We start from the raw sequence: 26,654 nt of genomic DNA, 5'->3' as shown, positions 1-26,654 counted from the left end.
ATATTAATAAAAAAGGGATGGGCTTCTCTTGACGATTTAGATCAAGAGTATGCTTTTTTTCCCAAGTTAAGATTATCTTTCGATTGTATATACCATAGTCAATATAATGATTGCATGGTATACCCAACAAACATATAGACTTCAAAATCATGATAAAAGACTCCTTAGAATCCATCTAACTCTACAAATATAGTCCAAGCTTTTCAATACTTAAGAGCAACCAACTCTACTTAGCTAGCCACATGCTTAGGGTCCATCTCTTTTGGATGGGGTTCCTAGCTTTTGCATGCTCAATTAAGGGACATGAAGTTTTCCTTAAGATGAGTTAAAGAGAATAATATAGTTGTCTAATCTCTACCCTTTCCCCAAGATTTTCACATCTTCAAATCTACCCATTGGCCACTCTTAAGATCTAGTGCCAAAATGCCAAAAATACTATTATATTTGACTTGATGTTTGACCTAGGAGAAGGGCATAACCTTTCTTAGCAATCTATATTACTTGAGACATACTCACTTTGGTCTTAGTAGGATAGTCTCTCAAATCCACAAGCAACCCACAATAGTATTTCTCCACCTACTTTGAGAATGATACTAAGGTAGGTTGTCATTGAAAGCAAAGTATCCCAAAACTTCATATCTTACTCTTTCATGTTTGCACAATCCTTTGTACTTTAACCATGCCAAGTTGTCATGACACCAACCTAAAAACTAGGTGTGAACCATATAAATTGAAAAACTCAAGTGCACCAATAAAAGGAAATATTCTCCAATGAAACAAAAGAGGCCACTATTATAAAGCATTCCCTTTAGAAAACATGTTGTCTTATGAATCTTGAAAGCTTTAGAAAAAATTTGACCAATGCATGTTGTATCAAACTACTAAATTAAATTGCTTTTGGCATATCCTTGACCCCACTAAAAGTATCAAACTTCACTACTTGAAAACACTTTTTGTAATCTTTTTTCTTAGCCTTAGGTGTCAAAATTATCATAAGGATGAGATTTCAAAAGCTCATTTTCCACTAAGCTCATGCCCATTCTTAGGTAGAATTTTTTAGGGCCCATACATTACATGCCATAGGTCCCTCCAAAACATCATCCCTTGTTTTCTATATATGCTTTGTTGCATATCGAGCTAATTTGCATCCTAAGCACACCAACTAAAAAGTAATGCCACATGCATGCCCATGTGTCAAATAGGAAGTATACTCTAGTCATGTCTCAAAACATGGCAATTCCCAAAAAAAAAACCTATAAGAAGCAATTGTTGTTGTTTATGCAAGTTGGGAAACTATTTAATTTCTAAAGTCAAGGAAACTCAATTAGGGTGAGGGAGGTGGTGGAGAAATGATACACATCATGAAAATCAAAACATTAAGGCCATACACTTTTGTAATGTGAAGGAAAAGGTCAAATACAACATATGTAGTGAATTGTCTCAACCAAGATCCTTTGAGAGGCATCAAGATCTAGCATTCACAATGAAGGTAGTAAAGCATGTTCTTAAACATCTAAAGGCACATTCAACTAGGACATTGAATGTGATGCAAATTGGGAGACATATATTCATAATCAAAATTTGAAAACCAATTGCAATGGGTGTATTTCTCTTGCATTTGGTCCAACATCTCCAATGGCATTTCGATCTATAAGGAAAAAACTCAATTTATGTGCAATAATTAAAGTTAAATCCAACTTGCTAAAATTTTAACAATTCATGCTTGGCCATTCAAAGGATACTAAGCATGTGTATTGTAGTCAACCAATGCATAGGTGTTTGACATTCTTACTAAACCACTTGACAAATCGGAGTTCAAGTTCTTTAGATACATGATAAGGGTTGAAGAAAACAAGTTGATTATTATTAAGGGGAGATCACATTTTCTTCATTCACAATTAATCACTTCATGGATGCACATTTGATTATTTTGGATGTTTTATTTGTGGCAGTACTTGTACTTCATGCTAGCTTTTTAGGATGCTTTGCTTTTGCTAGAGTTAAAGGGTCAACAGTCTTAGGATAAGTTATTGGACATTATTGGAAATTGTAATTGCCATAAATGAGTGATCAGAAGAAATCAATCTTGCCGTTCAATTCTGCAGTCTATTGCAATCATTAATGACTTGATTTATCAACATTGACAGTGCTAAATTTAATCCATACATTTCTAAAATTTCTAACATGGAATTTAGAATAGATGCAAATTACATTCCCAAGTTTGCAATACATTTGAGTGCATAAAAGTGAAAACAAGGGTGCAGATTGTGCACTGCAGCATTGCCCTATACTGGTTTTCATCTCTTGCACTAATGTTGATGGTTTATGAGATAAGGAAAAGAACACATATATAGCCAGTTAAGCGGGGGTAATTTTCCCATCAAGACCATTACTATAACATGCCCTTACAAGCAACACTGACAAATCTGGAGGTGGCAAATTTTTAGTCTAAAGTCCAGACTCCAGAAACACTGCATTGATCACATTAGTAAGTTCACACAAGAATGCAAGCTATTCTGCCTTTGTAGTCTTGCTTGCATAGCATGTGAAATGTCCGTTGAACGCAGGTCCAAAGTGAACTTCATTGCTTTTTCTGTTGCTTGTAAGCTGAGACCTCTTTCTATTGCTGAGGATACAACCTGAAGTGCCATGGGAGGGGGGAAAAAGTAAAAAAGGCTTCAACTTAATAATACTAGCACATCCTCAAGCTCTTGCATGCAGAAAAGCCTTCAAACAATGAGCAGGAAAGCTGCACACACTTTGTTTCTTGATGCTCAAATGATGTGATGTGGCTGGACAACAGGACTACCCTTTGCAGCATCAGAGCTGTTTAATAAAAGCTGTGAAATCTTAAAGCAAAAAAAAAGAATAATTTGGCTAGACACTACAGCTTTTCCTGGAATCATGAGAGCTGTATACGGAGTGAAAAAACCCCCCATATAGAAAGCACAGAAAACCGAGTAAGACTGCAGGTCACTGTCACAAATGGGAGCTCATTTTAAACACCATTGCAATGGTATATATGACTGCAAGATGCAGTGAAGTTATAGTGAAAAGCAACATACTTGACCTCCAAGTCACCATGAGTAGACACAGATCATCTGCTCTCAAAGACAAATGGAAGAGATTACATGAAGATCTAAAAGCATGATACCAAGGAGGAGATGGCAGCCTTGGAATACAAGCACCTTCTTCCATCTAGGGCTGGCACTCTAGACCCTCAGACTGTTAATTTCTATAGTCCTTGCACTAGCTATTCCCTCTTAAGAACAGCCAGCCTAGTAGATGTCCATTCCCTATGTTTTGATATCAACATATTTATGCACTTTGTATCTTTTCTACCATAGTGATGATTATAACTGTGGGGCCTTTAATATAAGTTTCTTTTCTCTGAAAAAAAAGTAATCAACACAAACAACTGCTCTACAGACTTGGAACACCCTGAACCATAGTTTCCTATAGTTGTGCCCAACATTGATCTTCAGTACAATGGGCGCCTGACAGCATAATAGATGCCTCTGAGCCAAAGGTTGACCCTCCCATGGTATAGACGGATCTGATATGGAACTTGCTAGATACGACAACAAACAAACTCAACTGAGGGGCAAAATACCAATTAGGACTGCACTTAACTAGCTACTACGCTTCCACTTGGGCCCATTGGTCATACACTTGCTGTAACCGGAGATTGAAAAGCAACTGCAAATGAGCAAACTTGTGAATTTGCTGCTGCAGTTTAAGCTCAAGAGCAGAAACCCATCCACTATGATTAACTTAGGCACTACCATCAGAGTACAGGAACCTAAAGACTCAAGCCCTCAGCCATCTACTGGAATAAGGAAGACTGCCACCTCCTGACATCCCATTCTCTGCTGAGCCTCACTCCCAACAGGAAAAGGAAATACTGCCCCTCTCTGTGCACCCCATTCAGCTGAGCCTCAATGGCAGCTGGCTGGACAACACCTACAAGTATGGTGCGGGCATGAGCTGGTTGGTGGACGGTGTTGTTGCCACACCCGTAGCACTTCCAATGTCCTACCAGGTGGCCTAGTGTTTCATTTCCTGCTCCATGCTATGCATCACTGTTATAATAATTCCATGAGAAGGGTAGTTTACTGACTATTGAACATACCTCCTGTATATGCGATTCACCATAGGAGTAGTTTCCCTTCAAAGATAACTGCACAGAGCATAAAGAATAGTCTGAGAAATAAGCAGACATGCAATCAAAATTCTACTGCTTCTACTGGACTTAGTTTACCACCAATTCAATGCATGTTTTATTAATCCCCATGTTCATTTCCATCTTATTCCAGAGAAAAGGCTGCACCTTCTGTATACTTGTATGTCTGTTGATAGCTCTGCTCAATGTATGTGCGCATGAATCGGTTATTTTATTATTTGAAAGAGCCAACTCCAGCAGACTAGCATTTTCCTGAAAACAGAAGGCAAATAAACATTTATCAGTCCATCAACCACCTTTGGTCATCAGGCAAGCTATAAGGTGAAGTTCGGGATCGTAAACAGTAAATTCATAGTTTAAGGCCAGAAATGTTGGAAGAGAATAAATAGACAACCACATGTAACAAGGTTGAAGTATCTATATGGATATGGATACACACATTTTCTTTGGTGAAACCATGTGAATAGACTATATCATGTCTATGTATAAGAGGTGTTGTATTCAGTTTGAACATAACACATTGAAAAAGTCAAACAAGGACTGCTGTACTGATCTCTGGGAAAAGGTATAAGTGTCAATGAAATGATCTCTAAAGACAGTATTGATTGCGAAATTTTCCATATAGTGTCTATTTCTACCAACTTTTCCTTCAATGCCATCTTACTTTCTTGAATCTTTGTGGCCAGATTTTTTAGGATAACCTATTTCTCTTGCAATTGCTTCTGAAGCTCCTCCTTTAAGGCCATGTCCTTTTTGTTGAATTTCTCGACCCGTCCTTCTAAGGAGCTTACCTTCTCTTGCAGCTGTTTTTGGAATTCTTCCCTTAGTAGTTCCTCTTTGTTTAGTGAGCTCCTCTGCTTTCTCCTGCAAGGCATTCTCCTTCCCTTGCAGCTGCTTTTGAAATTCTAACTTTTCATTGCTGGAGATGCCAAGGGGATATTTTTGTGTAGCCAAGAGGTTGGTAATATTTGCATACCATGGGGTTACAATCTCGAACAAAAAAGAGAAGCATCAGGGAGGTTCAGATCATCTTACTCCTCTTCTTCACCTTGAGGGATTTGTGATAGATGATCAGCTAGTACATGAAAACACAAGGAGCAGTTTCCTGAGGGGCCCTATAACACCAACAAATTGAACTTGTCAATGGCCATGCCTCGTGTGGCTAGAAATGTGCCAAACATATCCATATGAGAGAGAGCTGGTTTTTCCATATCTGCTAAATATTTTTCTTCCACTAGATCAATGATTTGACAATATGCCACAAAGTATTGGCATGTTCCCAAATCCATCCATGAGAAAAAGATGCACACACAAAGCCCCCCCTAAAAAACACACCCCTTGCTTCCAACACATTCCATTTTCATGCAAGGCATATTGAGCTGTATCAGCTCTCTTGAATTTCATCAAACTCTTTTTGGACATGGCAGCTATTTACTGAAACCCTGACTTTGAGAATTTTGACTCCAACTTGACACTTCACGTTGGATGAAGGTGTATTATATTGCTATTACTGATATGAAGTTAGCTATGACAAAGCTGGAAAGACTATGGCAATTGTGAATTACTTAAGATGAAAGAGACTTGATTTAGTAGTTTGAATCTCCAAAATCTACTATTAGAAACATATTCTCTTGCTTGAATATCCCTTTCTAGGATGAGAATTCAAAACCCAAGAAATCCTTGGACATTGCTACACCTCCTACTACTCATGGATATTGCAAAGCCCTTGCCCCTAATGATTTCATGGAGGAGGAAACTGAATTTCTGAATGCAACTTGGGAAACTCCAATATGGATTTAAAAACATGAACATGTCTCTTATCTTGATGACTGCATTCCACCAAGATTGCTGGAAATCTATTTACAGGTCTACAACCACCACCCACGGGCCTATGGCGTTTTCACCCTTGATGCCTCCATCCCTATGGAAATGTGGCTAGATGACATCCCTATTGTAGAAAAAGATTTCTCAACGCTTGCCCATGATGGCTTTTCTTCTCTTACCATAACTACCATCCTTAATGGGCCTATTACGATGTGCTTCTCCCTTTGGTGTTTGTGTTTCTACAAAAATCCACCAAACTCACCCACAATAAACTTGAAGAAAAGTTTACTTACGGGGTATTTAATTACCTCAAGCCCTTTATTAAATGCTGTTGTGACCTTGCTGGCCACAGGGCTAGACTGCAAAAACAACACCATTTTGTGGTTTGACTATGCTCTTTGGTATGTCATGCACAATGTTGACACCATCTTTTCGGGAAAAACTCTACGCAGATCAATGATACTTACCTTCAAATGGATCTCCAAGAAGGTGCATGAAGTAGTACTAGTCTTCTCCTATTACAGGGAAATGGTCCTTTCATTTACCAAGAACTTGCTGCTTTTCAAGGACAAAGCCAATCTATTTGGTCTTTTAAAAGGCAATAGAGACAAGCTGATTGAATGCTGTTTCAATCCCCCTAAGACTAAAAAAAATTCCAATCTTGTTCAAGCTCAAAGATCATCTCAAACCTTGGTTAGAGGGAGTAGACGTCCCAAGGACACTACAGACCTAAATTTTTTGGATCTAGGTCGTTTTCCCTTTCTTGCACTACTTGAAATTTGAAAAGGAAAGGTGCTAATTGAGGATTGCAACTCAGATGTTAAAAAATTGCTTTTTGATTAGTTGTGCATGTTCCTACACTACAATGGTATGGCCATTTCATCCTTTGTAAGGCCAAACCCAAGCGTACTATCATCCGCATCACTTCGTACAATGCTCTTCTTGAAGGGGTCTCTCCAAAAACACGTTTTCAAGAAAATTTCGATCTTATTGGCTTATCTCTTTCACCACACATATTTGAGGAAGCTACTCTTGCTCGGAGATTTCTGCCAATTATATAATAGGACTTTCTACTGCAGAGACTACTCTCATGTGGGTACTACTAATCTTAATATCATACAAGATTCTATGATCCAAACAATGCTTGCAAAAGGCATGAATCATAAAGTTGCTGAATGATTTTCTCATTGCAGGTATAGATAAAGCTCCTAACAATCCATCAAATTTTTGTAAAAACTCCCATCCCTTGCCTTGGACAGATTTAAAGAATGTGATTTCGAAGAGACTCACCTCAATGTGGATACACTCTACTCTCAGATCCTTGGTTTCCTAGTACCTACTTCCTTTAAACATACCTTCTTTTAATGCCAATATTCTCCCTTAATGGGCACTTTCAAAGCCCACAAGTCCAATTTTTCGATGACTCACCAATGCATTGAATTGCATTTACACCAATTATACCAAAAACTCACTATAATCCTTGAAGCTTGCAAATATGTCATGAGGAATCTTGTGACTAAACTTAACAATAAGGTTGCACTTGTCTCAGGCATCAAATTACAATCCTTTTGAATTGCCAATTTTGCCTAAAAGGTCTTTATCAATTGCCTCACTCCCATATTCAGTGTTTGCTCTACTGAACATAACAAAAAGTTATGAATCTATCCCCAACATGGCAGCTGTGGTCCCACCATCATGAATCAAATAATTTAGTTAGGCTTTTTTCTTCAAAAGAAGTAAATATCTCTCTTTCATGTTGTTGAGCTAAAAATGTATTACATGCTAATTAGCCACTTAAAACATCCCAAAAACAACCTTAATTAATCAAATTACCAAAACATTTATGAAAAGAAATGTGATCCTACAAAGTGTTTGTGTCCCATAAGCCAAACCCTAATTTGGGAGGTCCCCAACCATCTATAAATAGACACGCTGCCCACCACTTAGCCTCAATCTTGTTTTCACAATTTGCAGGTGCCATATCTTTGCTGTCCACCCCTCGCTTCACAAAGGATATCTCAGCTAGAGCTGCTGCCCACTGCTATCTACCTTTTGGCACCTACTGATTAGCCTTCTGCTGCTGTACCGGACATTTCTCAGCCTGTCCATCATCCCTACCGGCTAGCAACTGTTGTTTGAGGCTGAAACAGCTTGCGTTTACTGCATCTATACCTGCTGCAGTTGCCGTACAGCCTGTTGGCCTGCTGCCCTACTGTCCATGCAGTCATCATTGTTGCATTTACCTATTTTCTGCATTGCCCTTTTGTTCCACATCAGCAGCACGATTGCATTTTGCAGCCTGCAGGTTTTGTACAGCTATCATGTCATCAATGCTGGCTACATTTGCAGACTTCTAGTAGCTGACCCTCCATGAACAAGAGCTGGAACTCATGTATAGGGAAGTGCCATGCCCAATGGACTAGATCAATCCTCACAAAGGGGAGTGAACCCAAAGCTTTGCAAAGAGCTTCAAACTTCTCACAAGACCTTTGCGAATAGATCTGCAAGGTTGTCATGTGTTGGCACATACACCAAGTTGATCTCTCTTGCAGAGAGTCTCTCCCTAGCATAATGATAATGCACCTCCATGTGCTTAGTACATGCATGGAATGCTAAGCTCTGTGCAACCGCGGCTCATCTTTGAGAACTAAATATTAGGCCTTGTAATGCATATATAAATCAAGCATTCAATAGCTTGTTGATAGAGAAAGACATCGAAGAAGCTTGTAGCATTATGAAGACTCAACTTCAAATCTATCTCCATAGGAATAGCAATAGGCTTGCAATCTTCAAGACTAATTCTTTGTAATAATATCTCAACATACTTTGTTTGACACAAAGCAATACCTCCATCACATTGCTTAAGTTGAACACAAATAATGACGCAAGAGGCCCAAATCCAACATGTCAAAAGCTGAATTTGACTCAACCTTAAACTCAGTAATATGTATCTCATTAGGATTAGTGAGTAGCATGTCATCAACATAAACCACAATGATCAAAGGCTTTTCACCCTCATGTTTGATACATACGTTGCTTTCAGTTGGACTATTCTGAAAACCACATTTAGTCAAGTATGCATGTATCTTCTCATACCAAGCGTGAGGTACTTGTTTTAGACCATACAAAGCCTTCTTCCATATTTTTTTTTTCTTGCCCCTTTTACACAAAACCACGAGACTAAAAAGCATACAATTATGCAAATCACCATTCAAAATTACAGTTTTTATGTCCAACTGATGTGCATTCTAATCATTGTTAGTTAATAATGTACAAATAATTCAAATAATCGTCATATGACAAGTGGAAGCAAAGCTCTCATTAAAATCAATTCCATTTTTTAATGCGTAACCCTTTTCCACAAGTCTGGCTTTGTAGCCATCAACACTATCATCTGACTTGTGCTTTAACTTGTAAACCCACTTGGTACACCAATGGCCTTTTTACCACGAGGAAAATCACATAAAAACCAAGTGCCATTTTAACAATAGCTGTTGGGATAAAAGGCCCTTGGGCCTGCCCATGTACAATGACCATCCATATTCTTTATTCATATATATATGAAAGTGCAATAAGGCTGTCATAACATTGTTGACAGCACCTACATTGTGTGTGCTCTTCTCTTCCGCGTCTCCTACATCCCTTTCAACTGGTATCAGAGCAGGTCCTTCGCGAGCGCTTCCCGGCCTTCCCCGGCATCTACACGAGGTATGAGAGCTTGCTTCTCACTCAGTTCTCAGCCATTCTTTGACATGAACAACAGGGTTTCATAAAGAGGCAGCCATAGCTTCCATCATTGAAGCTTGTTCTCTTCACCTCTTGCTTGGACTTGTCCTAGGCTTGTGTAGGCCTATTGTAGGCCTTCATTGGGCTCTTGCTTATCCCCTACTAACCTTGATTTGGCCTCTCAAGTACAGCAGCATGCTTACGTTTTATTTGCGTCTGTTTACAAAAATGGCTCAAAAATCACTCTTTCTGTCATATCTCGAGCATTGGAACCTAATTCAGGCAAGGTAAGAGTCTGAGTTGGGGTTTTGGCACGCTCCAGACGCGATGGTGATGTCGGATTTGCCAAATTCTGATGATAGAATATTCTGCAACAAATTTCAGGTCTGAGACATCATGTATTTGTATGCCTATGGCTTATGTGATGCTTCTACTGATGTCTATTGATACCGGATCACTTGTGGATGTTATGCCTCTTATGTGAGACGCATTTGGAGCTGATTTAGCTCAACCATTGACTGTTTTAAACAGTCCCAAATCTGTCCAAAACAGGGCAGCCACTTGTTACTTCAATTTTATGCTTACAGGTCTTGGCATTTGATGCCCGATTATGCCCAGTTGGTGCCTATACATACGGGAATGTATGCCTATGGTTTGCCTATGGATTTGAGCTTGGATTGAGCACTGATTTACTCAGTTTACAGAGGTTATATGCTGCTGGAAACTTTAGGGTTGAAGCTATTTATGCTACAGTTGGGTTATGCCTATTGGTCACGGGGTGCTCCCGGCTACTCGGTATGATGCCATGATGTATTTGGACTATGCCACATGTCTTGTTTATGCTCCAAAATGCTTTTGAGCTGAGATTAGAGCTCGATTTGGGTTTGATTGTCACTTCTTTGCAGCTGGAATTTCATCTATGACATGGTTTATGCCTAGGCTACCCAATACGAGTTATGATGTCTTGGTGAATGCTTTATGCTTTGGCTATGGATGGCAGTTGTTTGAGCTTGTCTCGACATTTATTTGAGTATTCCCTTGAGCAGTTGAACATTGACTTGGCTTTTTCCGTTATGACTTGGCTTTTTCCATTACGACCTTGGATATTATATGGGATTTGATGCTCTGATTATGGATCTTGGCTATTACTTGGATCCACTTACAGGTATTGAGCAGTGAACCGCTCCCTTGTTTTGACAGTTGCCTATTAAGCTGTGATTGCTCGTTTGCATTTGATATGCGGGATACTTACTGATCAGTGGACTTGGATAGTGCTTGGGATTTATAGTTATGGCCGTCCTGCTTCTCTGTTGTATGACATCTATGCTATTTGGGCTGCTATTACCCGTGTATGTCAAGGAGCAGTTGATCTTTAAGGCCACCCATGTATGTACATGGTTTGCTGCTATGTATTTTACAGAGTCTCTTACCTGGATACTTTTACACAGATATTTGGGATTTTATTGAAGCTTGATTCTTGTAGGTTTATTTGCCACCTGCCGTTCTTGGCTGGACATGTATGTCAGTACATGGTATGAGACACTGCAAAGTTATGTATACTCCTATGCTAAGGGGATGCTTATGCATTTATGGCTCTGAGGCATGCTTATGCTTTTATGGCTGTGAGCTACAGTGGTTGGATATGTCATGCTTTTGTCTGCTAGGCTTGTCCATGTGGGAGCTTTTGCATCTGTGGTTGATGCCTTTGTGTTCTCTCCTTTTGGTTTGGATGAGTTCCCTTTGCAGTATGCTATGATGACTTCCAGCTCTTCTAGTCATGCAAACAGTCCTCTTGATGAGTCTGTTCTCTTTGATGAGAGTTCCTTTGATTCTTTGAGCTCCTTGGATGTATTGGATAGCCCTATTCATGCTATTACAAAGCAGTTGTTCTCTTCTACAGGTTTTACAGGTTTTGTTTGCTTTCATTGTGGAAAGACAGGGCATGTGAAGCGTAAATGCTTCAGGTGGATTAGAGAGTAGAAAAGATTGCGCCACACTAGACATGAGAGCAGAGTCAGTGATACAGTAGGTGATACCACTGTTGATAGTGGTATGGTACATGTAGTTACCCATGATGATGCAGCTAAGCCTAGACTCCTGGCATCGTGTTACCCTGCAGATTACTTGCTCAGTGATATGGCCTATATACCTTTGAATGGATTTTAGACAGTATGGCATCTTGTCATGTTACTCTGCATAGAGCTTGGTTCTCTTCTTACAAGGAGGTTGACGGATGTATTTCTTTGGGCCTTGAGCAAGATTGTCATGTTATTGATACACGGGATATACACTTGGCTTTGCCAAATGGGTCTTCTCTTATGCTCCGCGATGTCTTGCATATACCTACGCTCAGTAAGAGCCTGATCTCTGTCAGTTAATTGCATGGTGTAAGATATTATGTCTCTCTTGGGGATACTTCATGGAAAATCCGTCGTGGTTGCTTGGTATTGGCCAGAGGTGCTAGATATGGCAGTGATTATGTAGTGCATGTCTCTCATGTGGGAGATTCTATGGTTGCAGTTACGCAGATACCACATGCATTGTTATGGCATTGTCGCCTAGGCCATGTACGACACACTGACATGGATGCTTTATGTGATATGGGCTTATTGCCTGCTCTTGCTCATGCTACTTGCCCTCATTGTACTCATGGTTTGTGCAAAGCCTCTTTGACTTATGGCGATCGTGTGAGGCATGCTCCTCTAGATCTAGTCCATGTTGCAGTATATGGATCTATGCCTTCCCAGTCACTTGGTGGAGCGTCGCATTTTGTGACCTTTATGGATCATGCTACCCACCGTGTTTGGGCTTACTCTTTGGTATGGATTGAGGATGCTATTACTATGCTTGACAGGTTTATGGATTCTACTGGTAGCAGACCTAGATGCTTGCAGATGGATTATGAGAGTCATGCTATCTCTCCTAGCTTACGGATCTCTTGTCAATAGTATGGGATTGATTTCTTATGCCCCCGGTATTATGGGATTGCTCATGGCATGTGCTTGACCATACAGGCGAAGGTTGCTGCTATGCTTACCATAGTTGGATTATCTTATGGCTTTTGGGCTGAGGCCCTTATGACCGCAGTCTACTTGGTTAACAGGACGCCGTGCTTGACTTTGGACGGTATTCACTGCATGAGATATAGAGTGGTATGAGATCCTCCTATGATCACTTGAGGATATTTGGTTGCCAGGCCACTGTCAGTATGCCACATGAGCCTATGTCACGCAGATGTCTTCTCCTTGGTTATGGAGATGGTGACTTTACGGCTTACAGGTTTTGGGATTTGGATGCCTAGCAGGTTCTATGCAGCCGTCATGCTCTCTTTTATGAGATATAGACACCTCTCAGGCCTCTTGATGCGCGTTCAGTGCGCTTTATGGCTGATTCTACAGCCATATGTCAGTCTTCCGCTTTGTTGAGGCTGCATACTGTCTTGAGACCCCGTCGGATGCTGGCCCTCTTTCAGTGATTGACTCTGGAGAGTTTAAATACTCTATGCTGTCTTGTATACGCTACGCTGATGCTATGCACTACTCTGACGATGATGATGTACAGCCTTGCACTCATGAGTTGTGCTAGATTGCTCCATTGTATGGAGCTGCGGGATCACTTGCCTCCTGGATGTCTTGGACTTGGAGATTCCCGACACTTATTGCACAACTCGCTTTCTGATTGGGCGTTGGGTGAGATGTCATGATTCCTCACCTTGTCTCTTTTATTTTGTTTTGTTTTTTCACTCCCTGGCCCATTGGCCTTTTAGTGGGAGGTTGTTGGGGTAAAAGGCCCTTGGCCCTGCCCGTGTACAGTGACCACCCATATTCTTTATTCATATATATATAAAAGTGCAATAAGGCTGTCATAACATTGTTGACAGCACCTACATTGTGTGTGCTCTTCTCTCCCGCGTCTCTTGCATCCCTGGGGTAAAAGGCCCTTGGGCTTGCCCGTGTACAATGACCGCCCATATTCTTTATTCATATATATATGAAAGTGCAATAAGGCTGTCATAACATTGTTGACAGCACCTACATTGTGTGTGCTCTTCTGTCCCGCGTCTCCTGCATCCCTTTCAATAGCATTATACTTAGATTACATAGCAACAATCCAATTTTCTGAATTTTGAGTCTTTTCAAAAGACACATGCTTATCCTCATCACACAAACTAGAAATAGACACTATGAGAGCCGGAACAAGTACGTCTAACCAATGATGCATCCAACAATAATATCATATTGATATTCCATAACAGCCATCCAACTTTCATTGATGAAAAAAAATCAAAATGTCAAGCGGGCTAGTAGCAACTGCCGCCTTCGACTACCTGGACTAGCTGAACCAAATCCTGAAGTACCCCTTTTCAATGGATATGACTTAAGTAACCCTAGCTGACAAGCCAAAGATTGAGACCTTTAGGGCCACCACTTTGTCCCTAGTGGTAAGCTTGATGCTGAGTAAGGTGGATAAGCAGGAAAGCATCACCCAACAGAATGCAAGGGGTGCACTAGAATATCTTGGTAAAACTGGAGGACCTTTTGTTGTCTTGCGAGTCTCACCCACTCTTCTTGGTCAAAGGCTAGGTGAATAGGCAGGAGGCTGCATGTGCAAAAAGGGAGCAAGCATGCCAGGGCAGAGCAGCTAGCTGGAGTAAGTGACGCACAGGCTAGATAGGGGAAAAAGAAAATTGGGCATTAAAAGATGGTGACAGCAGCTCAGCAAGCTTGGCAGGGGTTCAGGTCAGCTCATCTGACTCCTTAAATTTCCCACCTTTCAGACTCTAGCTCCTTGGAAATTGTGGAAAATAAAGGATAAAGAATCATGCAAATGCACTATGGCATTTGCAACTTTGGACAAGCCTCAAACATGGTGGCGAGAGATTTGAAGGGCATAAGGAAATGTAAACTCTTACATTGAATCTTTTTTCTTTTCTAGTATCGTCCTTGAAATCGGGAACACATGACTCATGAGTTTGATTTTGTCTGGTCAAACAGGGTCAGTTTTGACGCTACAATGTCCACAGTTGAACCTGCTCCTTTTAAAAGGGCTGGAAGGGCCGCCAGGTTTGCCATCTCTCAGAGATGCGCTGCTTCTCTTCCCCTCTCAGATACACAAGTACAAAGAACCTTGAAGAGAGTAGCTAAGTACATCATAAATACAAGAGTATGAACAACCAATCTAGTGGGCTACAATGCTAGACCATTTGATGGGCTTTGGGAGAAAAGGCGCTTGAGTCTCAGGTCCGCAAAAAGGCATCTCTCCTCCTCATCCTCACAGAGCCTTCCTGCAGCCTCTCCCATCTCCTGCTGAGAGTATGGTAGACTGAGTTCTTTGCTTGAGGAGGTTTTGGACACTTTGGACCATTTGGAAATCTCACAAATCACAATATTATGGTCTTTGATCACACTGCTATGGATGCTCAGACTTTCTGCAGCAGTCCTTTTTATGACTGCTATACATTCCACGACATTGATCAGGATAAAGTACTCTGCTTTTCCAAAATTTCCTTTTGATTTTGGGCGTATTCAAACTGATCATAATCCTATCTATAAATTGATATCATTCAAAATCCATGACATTGATCAGGATAAGTACTCTGTTTTTAAAAAATTTATTTTTATTTTTGACTTCGGGTGTATCCAAACTGATCATAGCCCTATCTATACATTGATATCATTCAAAACACTGGTTGCACTAAAAGGAACTAGCGTATGTGCACATGTGTGCACACCCACACATGATGAACCCTTGGTTGGAATATCAAAGTGTCATGAAAGCTGCTTCCCCCTCCTACACCTTCTGCAAATTTAGTAAGACAATGAAGTGCTGTAGCAGGTTTGAAGCATTTCAGCAGACAAGCTCTTGGTTGAAGTAAAATTTGAAGTCAAATGAGAGGTGCTCAAGAACATGATGTAATAAACAGAAGAAGAGTGTAAGAGCCAAAACATTTATCAGCAGCTATCGAACTGTTTAGTAGTCTAGTGAACTGCTAAAAATAGTGAAGCAAAAAGATACTACCTCCATCCATAGAAAAATATGTATGGCACCTTCAGATGTGATCTTATTATCACTCAAGTCTAGTATCTGCAAGAGAGTTTGAAAAGCATGCATTATGATAAATTAATAGGGGGAAAAAAGCCAAATTGATGGGCCTTACCTCAATGTCTTGTAAGGAGCTCAATGTTTGGGCAAGCACTTTGGTTCGAAGATCATTCAAATTACATTGTGTCAACTGTAGATACCTTAGGCTCTTCGGCAGTCCACTTATGAGAAGAATATCCAAAGACATGTCAGTAGTGGAAAGCTGCACCACCTGCACATTTCTGTTTTCATGTAGCAGCGCCTGCTTTTTGGTGACCCTGAAATTATCTGGAAAAACCGTGTTACAATCTCCCTCCCACTAGTTCACTCCCTTTTCTACCTCCCCTTTTCTCTCCCCGTTTTTGCTAGTAGTCTATCCAACATGTACTCTCCCTGGTTGCCTCACACCTGCCCAACACCTATCCCCTGAATTGCTACTACTGCCCGTACAGGCACATCCACATCAGCACATTCTCAAAGATCAAACAGTTTTGGGGCCATTAATCAGGCTAACTGATACACAAATTTACGGGCCCCACTATCAACATCAATGCGACCTCCCTCACCAATAACATAATCATTACCCTACTAGCTAACCACAACCCAAGTATTGCAGAGCTGGCTATTCTAGAGAAGCAATAGTTTTATCACTACCTGTAATTGATAGAGCAAGGTAGCTGTCATGAGGACGTGAAAATTTGAGATACTTTAATCTTGCTGATGCCATTTGATTAAGTTATTAATCAAATGTGCAAGGTTGTTTAGCACATGTAATGCACATGGCAGTTATTTCATGGTAACAGGCTCTTGGTGGTGACACTAGGGACTAGCTTTAATTAATTAATTAATGCCAGTTACAAGGTCAACAGAGGTTGGAGACCACTCTAGGTTACAAATGGCCTAGCCGATTTAATTATGGATAGGCACATTTAATTTTGGGCAAGGTCAAAAAGATTAAAATTAATTTTTAAGATTATTTAACTTTGAAAATTAATTAAATGGTTGAATAATATTGAAAAATGGGTTTAGAAGGTTGTCACTTGGCAAAGATGCCCATGCAAATTGAGAAAACGTTTTTGGGGATTGGGTCTCATCCATTCAATCAATTTATAGCTTGCGGAGGGGGAGAGAGAGAGAGAGAGAGAGAGAGAGTTGTTGGTCCATTTTCTAATTAGAGAACAACAATTTGCCGTAGAAGACAATCATCTAGGAGCCTCAATAGGCAAGGGACAACAGGGAGTCACCTTCCAAGGGCTGATAATAACATTGCTGATCAAGTGGCAACATTTTGGAGGTGCTTGGCAGTAGGTACTCGATTGCATTAAATGCAAGCTGGAGTAAGCAATAGGCAAAATTTAGGGTTTTCTCGCGAAGAAAATCATCTTTCTTTCTCATCTTGGCTTTCTCTCACCTTCTCCAACTCATTCCCAGGAGATCTCAAAATTTCTTAGCTATTTCAACCAAATCTCAACTAAATTTGGTGGATAGCAAAGAGATCTTTTTTGTAAACACAAAAAAAAGTAGAAATTAGGGTTTGACAGCCATCTAAGGAACCGTGCCAATTAGTAAAGGCATTGGTATACTAAATTCAACACCTAAAATTTGTATAATTGTCAAGGAATTTAGATGCTAGTCCATTCATTATAATTTGGGGCAGCATTGGGCTAGTTGGTGGTTCCATTTGTGCAAGTTCTAGGTGAAAAATCAAGGGGTAGGTGGCCCGAATTGATTGCTAATTGTTGCTACAACAAAGAGGCTTTTTGGAATAGCAAAGGAGACAGTGAATCTCAGCTTGTACTAATTCCATTAGTAATCAAGTTAAAGAAATACTAGAAGGAGCGCCAATTTTGGGGCCAATAAGATATCAAATGTCCAAGATTATTAAGGTAATTTGTGCATTTCAAGTTATATTCATTTGCTAATTGCTGTAGTTAAGTGCTTAATTGGGGAATTACCGCCCTTTCCAAGAAGGAAGGTTGGTTTCATGGTTCCATTCGCGAGATATCACTCAATCCCTTGATTCGGTGGGCTGAGGGACCTGTTTGAAGGTCAAAAGTTTTGCTTTAGTGCTGAAATTGTATTCAGCTGACTATTATAGCGAGAATGTCTTCAGATAGTGAGATGGGATCAAGCAGGGATGATGTCTCTCAATCTGAAAATTCACAAAATGTTGGAGAAAATGCAATGCCTGATGTTGGACAAGGCACGCATCATGGATAGCAAGTTAAGAATAAGGGAATTGGACAAGAGGTGGATCCTTCTAGTTCTCTTAATGCTGATGACTAGCAAGAGGACGAGGAATTTGATGACTAATGTAAAGATCAACAGAGGACAGTAGCTTAAATGTTTATGCGATTGGCAAATAACCCTTAGTTTATGTGCTTTTGAACCCTTAAAGGAGGGTAGCAAAGGCAAGAAGAGAAAATCATCTTCGAGAGCTTCGAGAAAGCAAGATGCACCGAAGGAAGAGCCAATATAATAGCATGATGTTCCAAATGTGGATAGTGAGTATAAGCAAATGATGGCAGTTGGGCAATTGATGCATATGGAAGGCCAACTTGGAAGTGCCAAATGCTTTTTGAATAGCAAGGCATACATGCAATTTTGGAGCAGCAGGTTACTTTGGTGGTGGCACTAGTTTCCATGCTATGGTGGGTTAGCGACTGCATATGGAGATGTATAACACAATTCCTTATGGTATGCAACAACCAATACATGGTATCCGAGTATGGCCAGTAATATGCATAACCCCATGTATAACAATGTTGGCATGATGTTGGGGCACAAGGCGGCAAGTTTGGCAATCCATATATGCAGCCCATTGTGTTTGGGACTCATGCTATTAATGCTGGTCATGCAAATGCTTCGTATAGTGTTGGTCATGAGAAAAAATGTTGCTAGTAATGCATGCAATGTATGGAAAAATGTATATTTGTATCACCGGTAGTATACAAATTCCCATTCATAGTCACATTGCAATGGTTCAAAGTATGCAAAAAAGAATGTTTCCTAATGCATCTGGTGCTCCTAGCATGTTAGGTACACATGAGGGGTTGGTCAACTGGATGTAATGTTGCATATTAGTTAAGTTGAAAGCAACAATGTGAAAGTATAAAGCATTGCAAAGCTCAAGGGGAAGAAATGCCTATAATCTAGTGGAGGTTTTGAGACAAGTAAAGTTAGAGGTAAAGCTTCCATATGCTACTTGGTAAAGCTTTAGTATTGTTCCACCAATAGATGCAAAGTGAATGGAAGAGGATGACTTGATAGACCACCCTCAATTGTTGTAGCTTTACTAAGATGCCTTTCAATTAGAGCCGACTTTGGTTTGGGCTTAGTCAAGTTTAGTAGAGCAGGGGTTCAAAGCATTGCCTGATGCTCAAGGGGGAGGTACTCCAGTTGCAAATAACTCTTGTATGTAGTGGATCTCGAATGTATTCAGTGTACATCCAAGGTACATTGCTGATAGTATGTCTATCATGGGGTCACTACTCAGTGCACTAGTCATTGTGAGATGTATGCAGATGAGTATGAGTTTCATCCGAGCACCCGTAAAACTATACTTTTGTATTAACTTATGATCAATTTGGCATGAATTTTGCCTCAATTTTAAGATCAAAATTTTGATAAGTTTTAACTCAGTTTTTTGTTTGAGAACCATTTATGGTTACTTTTGAGATTAGTTTTGTATCAATTTTTGCATTGATTGCTAGTCAATTTTTGCAATGAGTTTGTGATCGGTTTGGAGTCACATTTGCAACAGTTTGTGATTAGTTCTCAAATCAACAAGTGATCAGTTTATGACTACTTTATGCTTAATTTTCAATGGTTTACAGCCGGTTCCATGGACAACAACATGTTAGTAAATGCCATTGACACTTTCAGCCATGGTTTATATTGAGAATATGCTTTACTATGGTTGTGAAGTCAGAATAATTCAAAAACATGAGTTATGGATGCATCTAATGAGTTTCTAACAATAGTTATTGACTGTATTTTAGATTTATATCGTATTTATCTTGGATGGAAATTATTAGTAAGGTTTGGGGCATGTGGCACGGTTGGACAACGATGGCCAATGTTGTGACTGTGATGCCTTATGGAAATTCCAATGCAATATGCTTTTCCTTTGGCACAATGTAATGCAATTGAGAATGATTGCAGGGATTTCAAGGGGAAAGTTTGTCACGAGGAAGTGAAATTTTGAGATGCTTTAATTTTGCTGATAACATTTGATTAAGTTATTAATCAAATGTGCAAGGTTGTTTAGCACATGTGATGCACATGGTAGTTATTTCATAGTACTAGGCCAAGGACCCCGAGAATGTAGTAGGTGTCAAAGGCAAAAGTTGTGATAAGTAATACTAACTCGGCTTTGAGGGTCAATTGGTGTCAATTTTGACTCTAGGATAGTTATTTGCCCAATAAGTGTCTGTGGTGATACTAGGGACTAGCATTAATTAATTAATGAATTAATGCTGATCTAAGGGTCAACAAAGGTTGGAGACCACTCCAGGTTGCAAATGGCCTAGCCAATTTAATTATGGATAGGCACATTTAATTTTGGGTAAGGTTAGAAGGGTCGAAATTAATTTTTATGATTATTTAATTTTAAAAATTAATTAAATGGTTGGATAATGTTGAAAAATGGGTTTAGAAGGCTGCCAGTTGGCAAAGATGCCCATGTAAATTGAGAAAACGTTTTTCGAGGCTGATGGGTCTCAGCCATTCAATTAGTTTACAACTTGGGAGAGGGGGAGAGAGAGTTGCTGGTCCATTTTCTAATTAGGAAACAACAATTTGCTATAGGAGACAGCTATCGGAGAGCCTCAACAGACAGGAGACAGCAAGGAGTTACCTTCTAGGGGTTGGCAATAGCATGTTGATTAGGTCATAGCATTTTGGAGATGCCTAGTAGTAGGTGATTGCATTAAATGCAAGTTAGAGTAAGCAGTAAGCAAAATTTAGGGGTTTCTCCCGAAAAAAATCAAATTTCTCTCATCGTGGCTTTCTCTCACCTTCTCTAGCCCATTTTCAAGAGATCTGAACATTTCTCAACCAAATTTGGTAAACAACAGAGATATGAGATCTCTCCTGTAAACCCTAAATTTATGCAAAAATTAGGGTTTGATAGCCACCTCGGGACCCATGCCAATTGGTAAAGGCATCGTACATTGAATTCAACACTTAAAATTTGTGTAATTGTTAGGAAATTTAGATGCTAGCCCATTCCTTGTAATCTAGGATAGTATTGGGCCAGTTGGTGGTTGGTTCCATTTGTGCAAGTCTTGGGTGAAAAATCAAGGGGTAATTGGCCCAAATTGATTGCAGATTGTAGCTACAGGAAAGAGGCTTTTTGGAACAGCAAAGGTGACTATGAATCTCAGCTTGTACTCATTCCATTAGCAATCAAGTTAAAAAAAATACCAGAAGGGGCACATGTTTTGGGGCCAACAGGGTGTTCATTGCCCGAGATTATCAAGGTAATTTGTGCATTTCAAGTTACATTCATTTGCTGATTGCTGTAGTTAAGTGCTTAATTAATCGGGGAATTATTGCCTTTTCCAAGAAGAAAGGTTGGCTTCAATAGTAGTACTCCAATGCATTAGTAATGGGTGCAGCCCCTTTAGTGGTTGAGACACTCATTATTATAGTATGCTCAAACAACATGGTTTGCAACAAAATTCCTGGTTTAATCACAGCTTATATATGATCTCTTGAATACCAAGGGATCATTTTCCCCACTTTATCAACCTTTTGCAACTTAATAGCAAAGACACTTCATGTAATACTTACTATATGTCCACCAAAACCAAGCTTGATTGGGACAACTTTTTGAATCGCACACTAGAAGATCACATAAGAGACGCAAGTACATTCCACAAAACACGCATCCACTATGGATCCAATGCAAATGATCATGGAATAGACAAGGCTCAAGTCTATTAGGTGAGGATAGACAATGAGGGACTGCTATTGGAGAGCCAAACATGTAGATTGAGAACTATATCTTTGTCATCTAGAGTGCCATGGGAGAACTATATATTCAAGTTATATCTCTAGGGTGTAGGATTCAACCCCCCTCAATATCCACATACACCCATAGCTTTGTGCCAGTATTATAGGTATAGCCTGTGCAGATCTTAGAAAGATTATTTGATAAATTTCCAGTGAGGTGTGTTGTGTCCACTACTTAAATAATTCTATTAGTTACATAGTGGGGTTTATGATTCTAATATTGATTCTCGATATGACCGAATTCCTTAATTGCCCCAATGCAAAGCATCTATGATTCAGACTGCAATCTCCCCAAAATTTGGGGCATTTTGAATCAGTCATTGCCCCAAATTTGGGAGCTGAAATCAGCAAGGGAACGCAGGTTGAAATGACCCAAATTTGGGGCATTTTCAGCCAAGGAATGCATGCTTTGAATGCCCCAAATTTGGGGCATTTTCAGCAAAAGGGATGCAGGCTGAAATAGCACCAAAATTTGGGCATTTTTAGCAAATGCATGGATGTTGAAATTTTGGCTGCAATTTCATTGAACTTTACTAATTATTTGTCACTTTTATATAGATGGCAGCATTGATATCTATGAGATCTTCGTGATTCTTAGCATGTACTTTGTCAACAATTAGACAAAGTCAAAGCACTACTTGGACATGGTGGGATGAGATAGATGAGGGGTGCCATTGAGAGGTCGAGGGGCTCGCCCTTGGAAATGCAAACTTTGTCTTATGCTCACACTAGTGGGGCTGTTAAAGTGAGAGCCCATCTTCTACATGAGGAGGGGATATATGTAATCATAAGTATTTGCATGCTGAGTTTCATAAAAGAAGTGACAAAGGACTTCTCAAATACTCGGAAACATGATTTGCATATAACTTTCTTATTTTTTTTTGCAAGTAAAATGTGGCTAATTATATTACTCAAAAGGCTGATTACAACAGAGTGCTCATGCTCAACAGACCAGCTGGAGCTGATACGAAATCACAAGTACATCATGTATACAAGCCTCTCAAGGCGGTCTGGGGGGAATGGGAGCAAGAAGTCATGGAGGGGGGGTGTATCACCATTTGGGGCTGCCTACCTGCATCATGAAGAACAGTCTTGGTCGCCCTAGGTGCGCAGAAAGTGAAAATGGAGCTTCTAACGAGCTTGAGACTCGCCCTACACCTGGTCCCATTGACCGCGGAGGGAGTGGATGATGGAAGTCCAAAGCTTTGCCAAAGTCGCTTGTACGGAAAAGGCACTCTTTGCCAAAAACCTCATGACAGCGTGCCTTCCAGATGTGCCATCCTATAAGACTCCCTACGATCTCCCATACCTCCGAGCAGTTTGCCGTGGGCTCTAGTACTTGGTGGCTGGGTAAAGCTTCCAAGCCGACCACTGTGCAAGACCTAGCCTCAATGATGAAAATCGTGTCCTGCATCCCGGCCTCATACAAAAGATGACAGCCATGGCTGACTACCTACCAATAGAAAGCTCCCCATGAGATATATCCAATGCTAGGTGCCACACGGCGGAGAATGTGGCAGGCTCCTCTCCACATGAGCTGTGCCGCCTCGCAAGACCAAAGGCAGTGCTTTGGAGTTTCCAAAAGGTATTGTGGGCAGCGTTTACACAATGCCTTCCTCTTGCATTTGGGCCAGCTAACTCCCAACTGCTAGACCTCCATGTACCAAAAGCCATAGGAAATACGACACCCTCTTCCACCTCCAGCTGTCCCATAGGCAGCACCAGAAAGTCCGATGGAAGGCATCTATAATATTGTGCTCTGCCCAGTATCTGGTATGCGAAGGTGCCCGGTCCATGTCCTCCTGCATCAATACATGTCTACCAATCCTGGCTGTGTACTCCAAGAATCTTAGTGGCTTCTTGGCAATCGTAGTGGCCGACCATAGCCACTCTCTAGGGTTCCACTCCAGCTCATCAAGTGGTCTGCTTTCCCATATCCAGAGGCGCCACTCCTGGAACTCCTCCCAGAACACATAAAGGTCCAGATGACAGGTCTCCCCCTGGAGACCAACCACATGAATCCTCCTCCAAGGAAGGACAACGATCTCCTCATCTTGTTGCCCTCTGTCAAGGATCAAACGCCCCCCATCTTGCATGGTGAAGAAAATCCCGTAAGGGGCACCGCCCACTCTACTTGTCACCTGTAGGGGGATACCTGCTGGAGAAAATCTAGCGGCCCACACCTCGCCAGGCTCCACTGGCTCTCGAATTGGGGGGTCAAGCCACTTCTAAGGGATCACTGAGTCAATCTCTCTTTTCCTCAACTCATCTTCTCGCTGACAACTTGATGCCTGCAACAACTTCTAATCCACCATCCTGTACACCTCCTGCTACTTCTTGATAGTACAAGTAGGGCCAACCTCCCATCCAACTCATTGGATGTGGGGACGCTCGCCAATCTATATCTTGTCGTCCTGATCTTTGACCTAGGGGTTCCAAACCACCGACTGGTGGTCTATCTTCTCTTGGCATCCTAGAGGGCTTTGAATTAGGGCCTTGCGAAGGCCCTACCACACATGACGTAGGATGCGAAGGAAGGAGGATCTAGGCGGCATGAGTTGGGCAGTCGTGAAGATCCATCTCAAGGATAGCCTCCAATCACCACTAATCCTTAGTTTGCACTCTTGGAGACCCTCCTGTAGAAGGACCTTCTAGGTCTACCCTCCTGGTGTGATCCCACGGACTACTAGCTTGCCCAAAAGGGCCAGGCTTTGGAACTCTGGGTCTATGATCCCAAGCCCTCTCTCAGACCGATGCAGGATAATGGTCACCCACGCCACCTTGGCCCGAGAGTCCCTAGAACCATTTGAGCCGGCCTAGAGGAAGTTCCACACTAGGCGGTGAAGCTGAACCACACAAGACAAGAAGCCAACATGAGGCAATGCACCGGGCCGTCGCTAGGAGGACCTGGTTGACCACTAGGGCTCAGCCCGCTAAGGAGAGGTAGACAATACTCCGGTAGGTTAGCTTCCGCATGATAGAGTCGAGAACTGGAAGAAACTGCTGGACAGGAGTGATGTGGAGTCCCACCTGGAACCCTAGCTATCGGATGGTCTGTCCCTTGCACACCCATCTGAATCCCAAGTGGACGCCCCACTCCATACTAGCATCCGGGTTTGTAAGAAAACCAATTGACTTTGGCCAGTTGAGTTTTGCTTCCGCTACAGTGTAAAACACCTCCAGAGCTAGGCTTACTCTCTCCAGCATCAACACATCATCCTCCATATGAAGGGCAGTATCATCTACATACTCTGAATCAAGCAACTCCATCTCCTCCCTCACTGGAAGTTGAAGGCCACGTAGCCCGCTTATACGTGAATTGAGGAAGTAGGACATCGCCTTTGCAAAGAGTAAGAATAGATACGGGGCAAGAGGACAACCCTGCCGGACAAATCTCTCTGGCCGAAACTCCTCCCTCCCCCCTCCTCCCACCTATGAGAACCCTATTAGTGACAGATCTCTAGAGTGTAGAGACCCCGCAAATCCATGCCTAGGGGAAATCCAATCTCGCCATGGTGCCCTCTAAGAAGTCCTAGTCAACCTTGTCATAGGCCTTCTCGAAGTCTAGGAGTAGTATAGCCAACCTCTAGCCAACATGCTAGGCCCACTCGATCGCCTCGAAGAAGGTGAAAACATTGTCTAGGATGCTTCGATCTTGGACAAAACCTATCTTTATGTTATGAATAATGTCTAGAAGCACGGGGCGGAGTCACATACCGATTATCTTGGCCAGTGCCTTATAGGCCATTGACAACAAGGTGATTGGTCTCCACTGGGATAGCTCCAACCGGTCTCCTCCTTTAGGGAGAAGCTGACAAGACCTACCGATAGACTCCCAAGCATCCGTACTGATCTGAAAATCTCTTGAAAGGCCAACAAGAGGGGGTCCTTCACCACCTCCCAGTAGGTAGTGAAGAAAGCCTTCGAAAGACCATCCTCTCCCGAGTATTTTTGCCCATCCTACACATGGAAAGCCTCCGCTAATTCTTTCTCTGTGAAGGGGTCTAGGAGGAAGCGACCTATCTCCTTTGTGACAAGGAACGGAATGCAGTCCTAGACCTGTTGTCTACAATGCTGTCCCCCAGCCGAGCTTGCCTCCTTTTGAAAAATGTGTATCTAGTAGTCAATGGCAATCTCCATCACCTCATCTGGGCTAGAGCGAATCCTCCCATACCGATCATAGAGGCTATGAATCTAATCTCTTGAGGTGTGAGGCTGGTGCACCTTAAAAAACTCCTTACACATCGTGTCCCCCTTCCACGTCCAAAAGGCTGCTGAGGTACGGAAGGAGAACTCTAAACACCTGTCCTTAAGACTGGCGAGGGGTGCCCGTACGCGCACCTCCTATATGTGGAGAGTGGGATCCCTCGGTGCCTCCTGAAGAAGTCTTTGCGTAGCAGCTAGGTCTCGCCGGAGTGCTCTCTTCTCCTCCCAACTCTACTGCTTGGCCTAAAAGGCTGTCTCCTGGCAGATCCTGGTCGCGGCTCAGCTAAGACCTCTATAATCTCCTCTGTAATCCGGTCCCTCCTGTTTCACTCCCTAGTCCAGAGCTGCTCAATCTGCCTCCTTACCTCCTCTCTTCTGTAGATCAAGTCAAGTATCCGACAAGATCGCGTATCGAGGGTTGAAGCTGGAGCATTGAGTGTGAGGAGAACCGGTGTCGCAGTGCGTAGGGCTGAAGGTCACCACAGGGGTTTGGCAAGAAAACTAGACAAGATAATTGGAGATGTGGCTTCAAGAGATAAGTAGTTTACAGTGAATGCTTTAAGGTTCAAGAGGTACTTCACGATCTTTTACATTGTTTTGAGAAAGAAGAATGTTT

At 41.5% G+C, this 26,654-nt stretch overlaps 1 protein-coding gene across 1 annotated transcript in view; it reads right to left on the bottom strand.

Annotated features, from left to right (window-relative positions):
- Window positions 1–2,171: 2,171 nt before the first annotated feature.
- Window positions 2,172–26,654, bottom strand: part of LOC148032191 (uncharacterized) — a 76,372-nt gene continuing 51,889 nt past the window's right edge. Inside the window, exons 6-10 of the mRNA XM_087682823.1 lie at window positions 15,891–16,102; window positions 15,752–15,817; window positions 4,331–4,435; window positions 4,133–4,180; window positions 2,172–2,639 (exon numbers count right to left, since the gene is read on the bottom strand). Of these exons, the coding sequence (XP_087538949.1) occupies window positions 2,481–2,639; window positions 4,133–4,180; window positions 4,331–4,435; window positions 15,752–15,817; window positions 15,891–16,102 (590 nt within the window). The 3' untranslated portion in view covers window positions 2,172–2,480. The remainder of the gene's footprint in view (window positions 2,640–4,132; window positions 4,181–4,330; window positions 4,436–15,751; window positions 15,818–15,890; window positions 16,103–26,654) is intronic.

Source organism: Lygodium microphyllum, chromosome 8, assembly GCF_053477565.2.
Source record: "Lygodium microphyllum isolate KBCC chromosome 8, Lygodium_microphyllum_v1.1.10, whole genome shotgun sequence".
In the NCBI taxonomy this organism is placed as follows: domain Eukaryota; kingdom Viridiplantae; phylum Streptophyta; class Polypodiopsida; order Schizaeales; family Lygodiaceae; genus Lygodium; species Lygodium microphyllum.
This window is presented reverse-complemented; position numbering and strand designations above follow the sequence as displayed.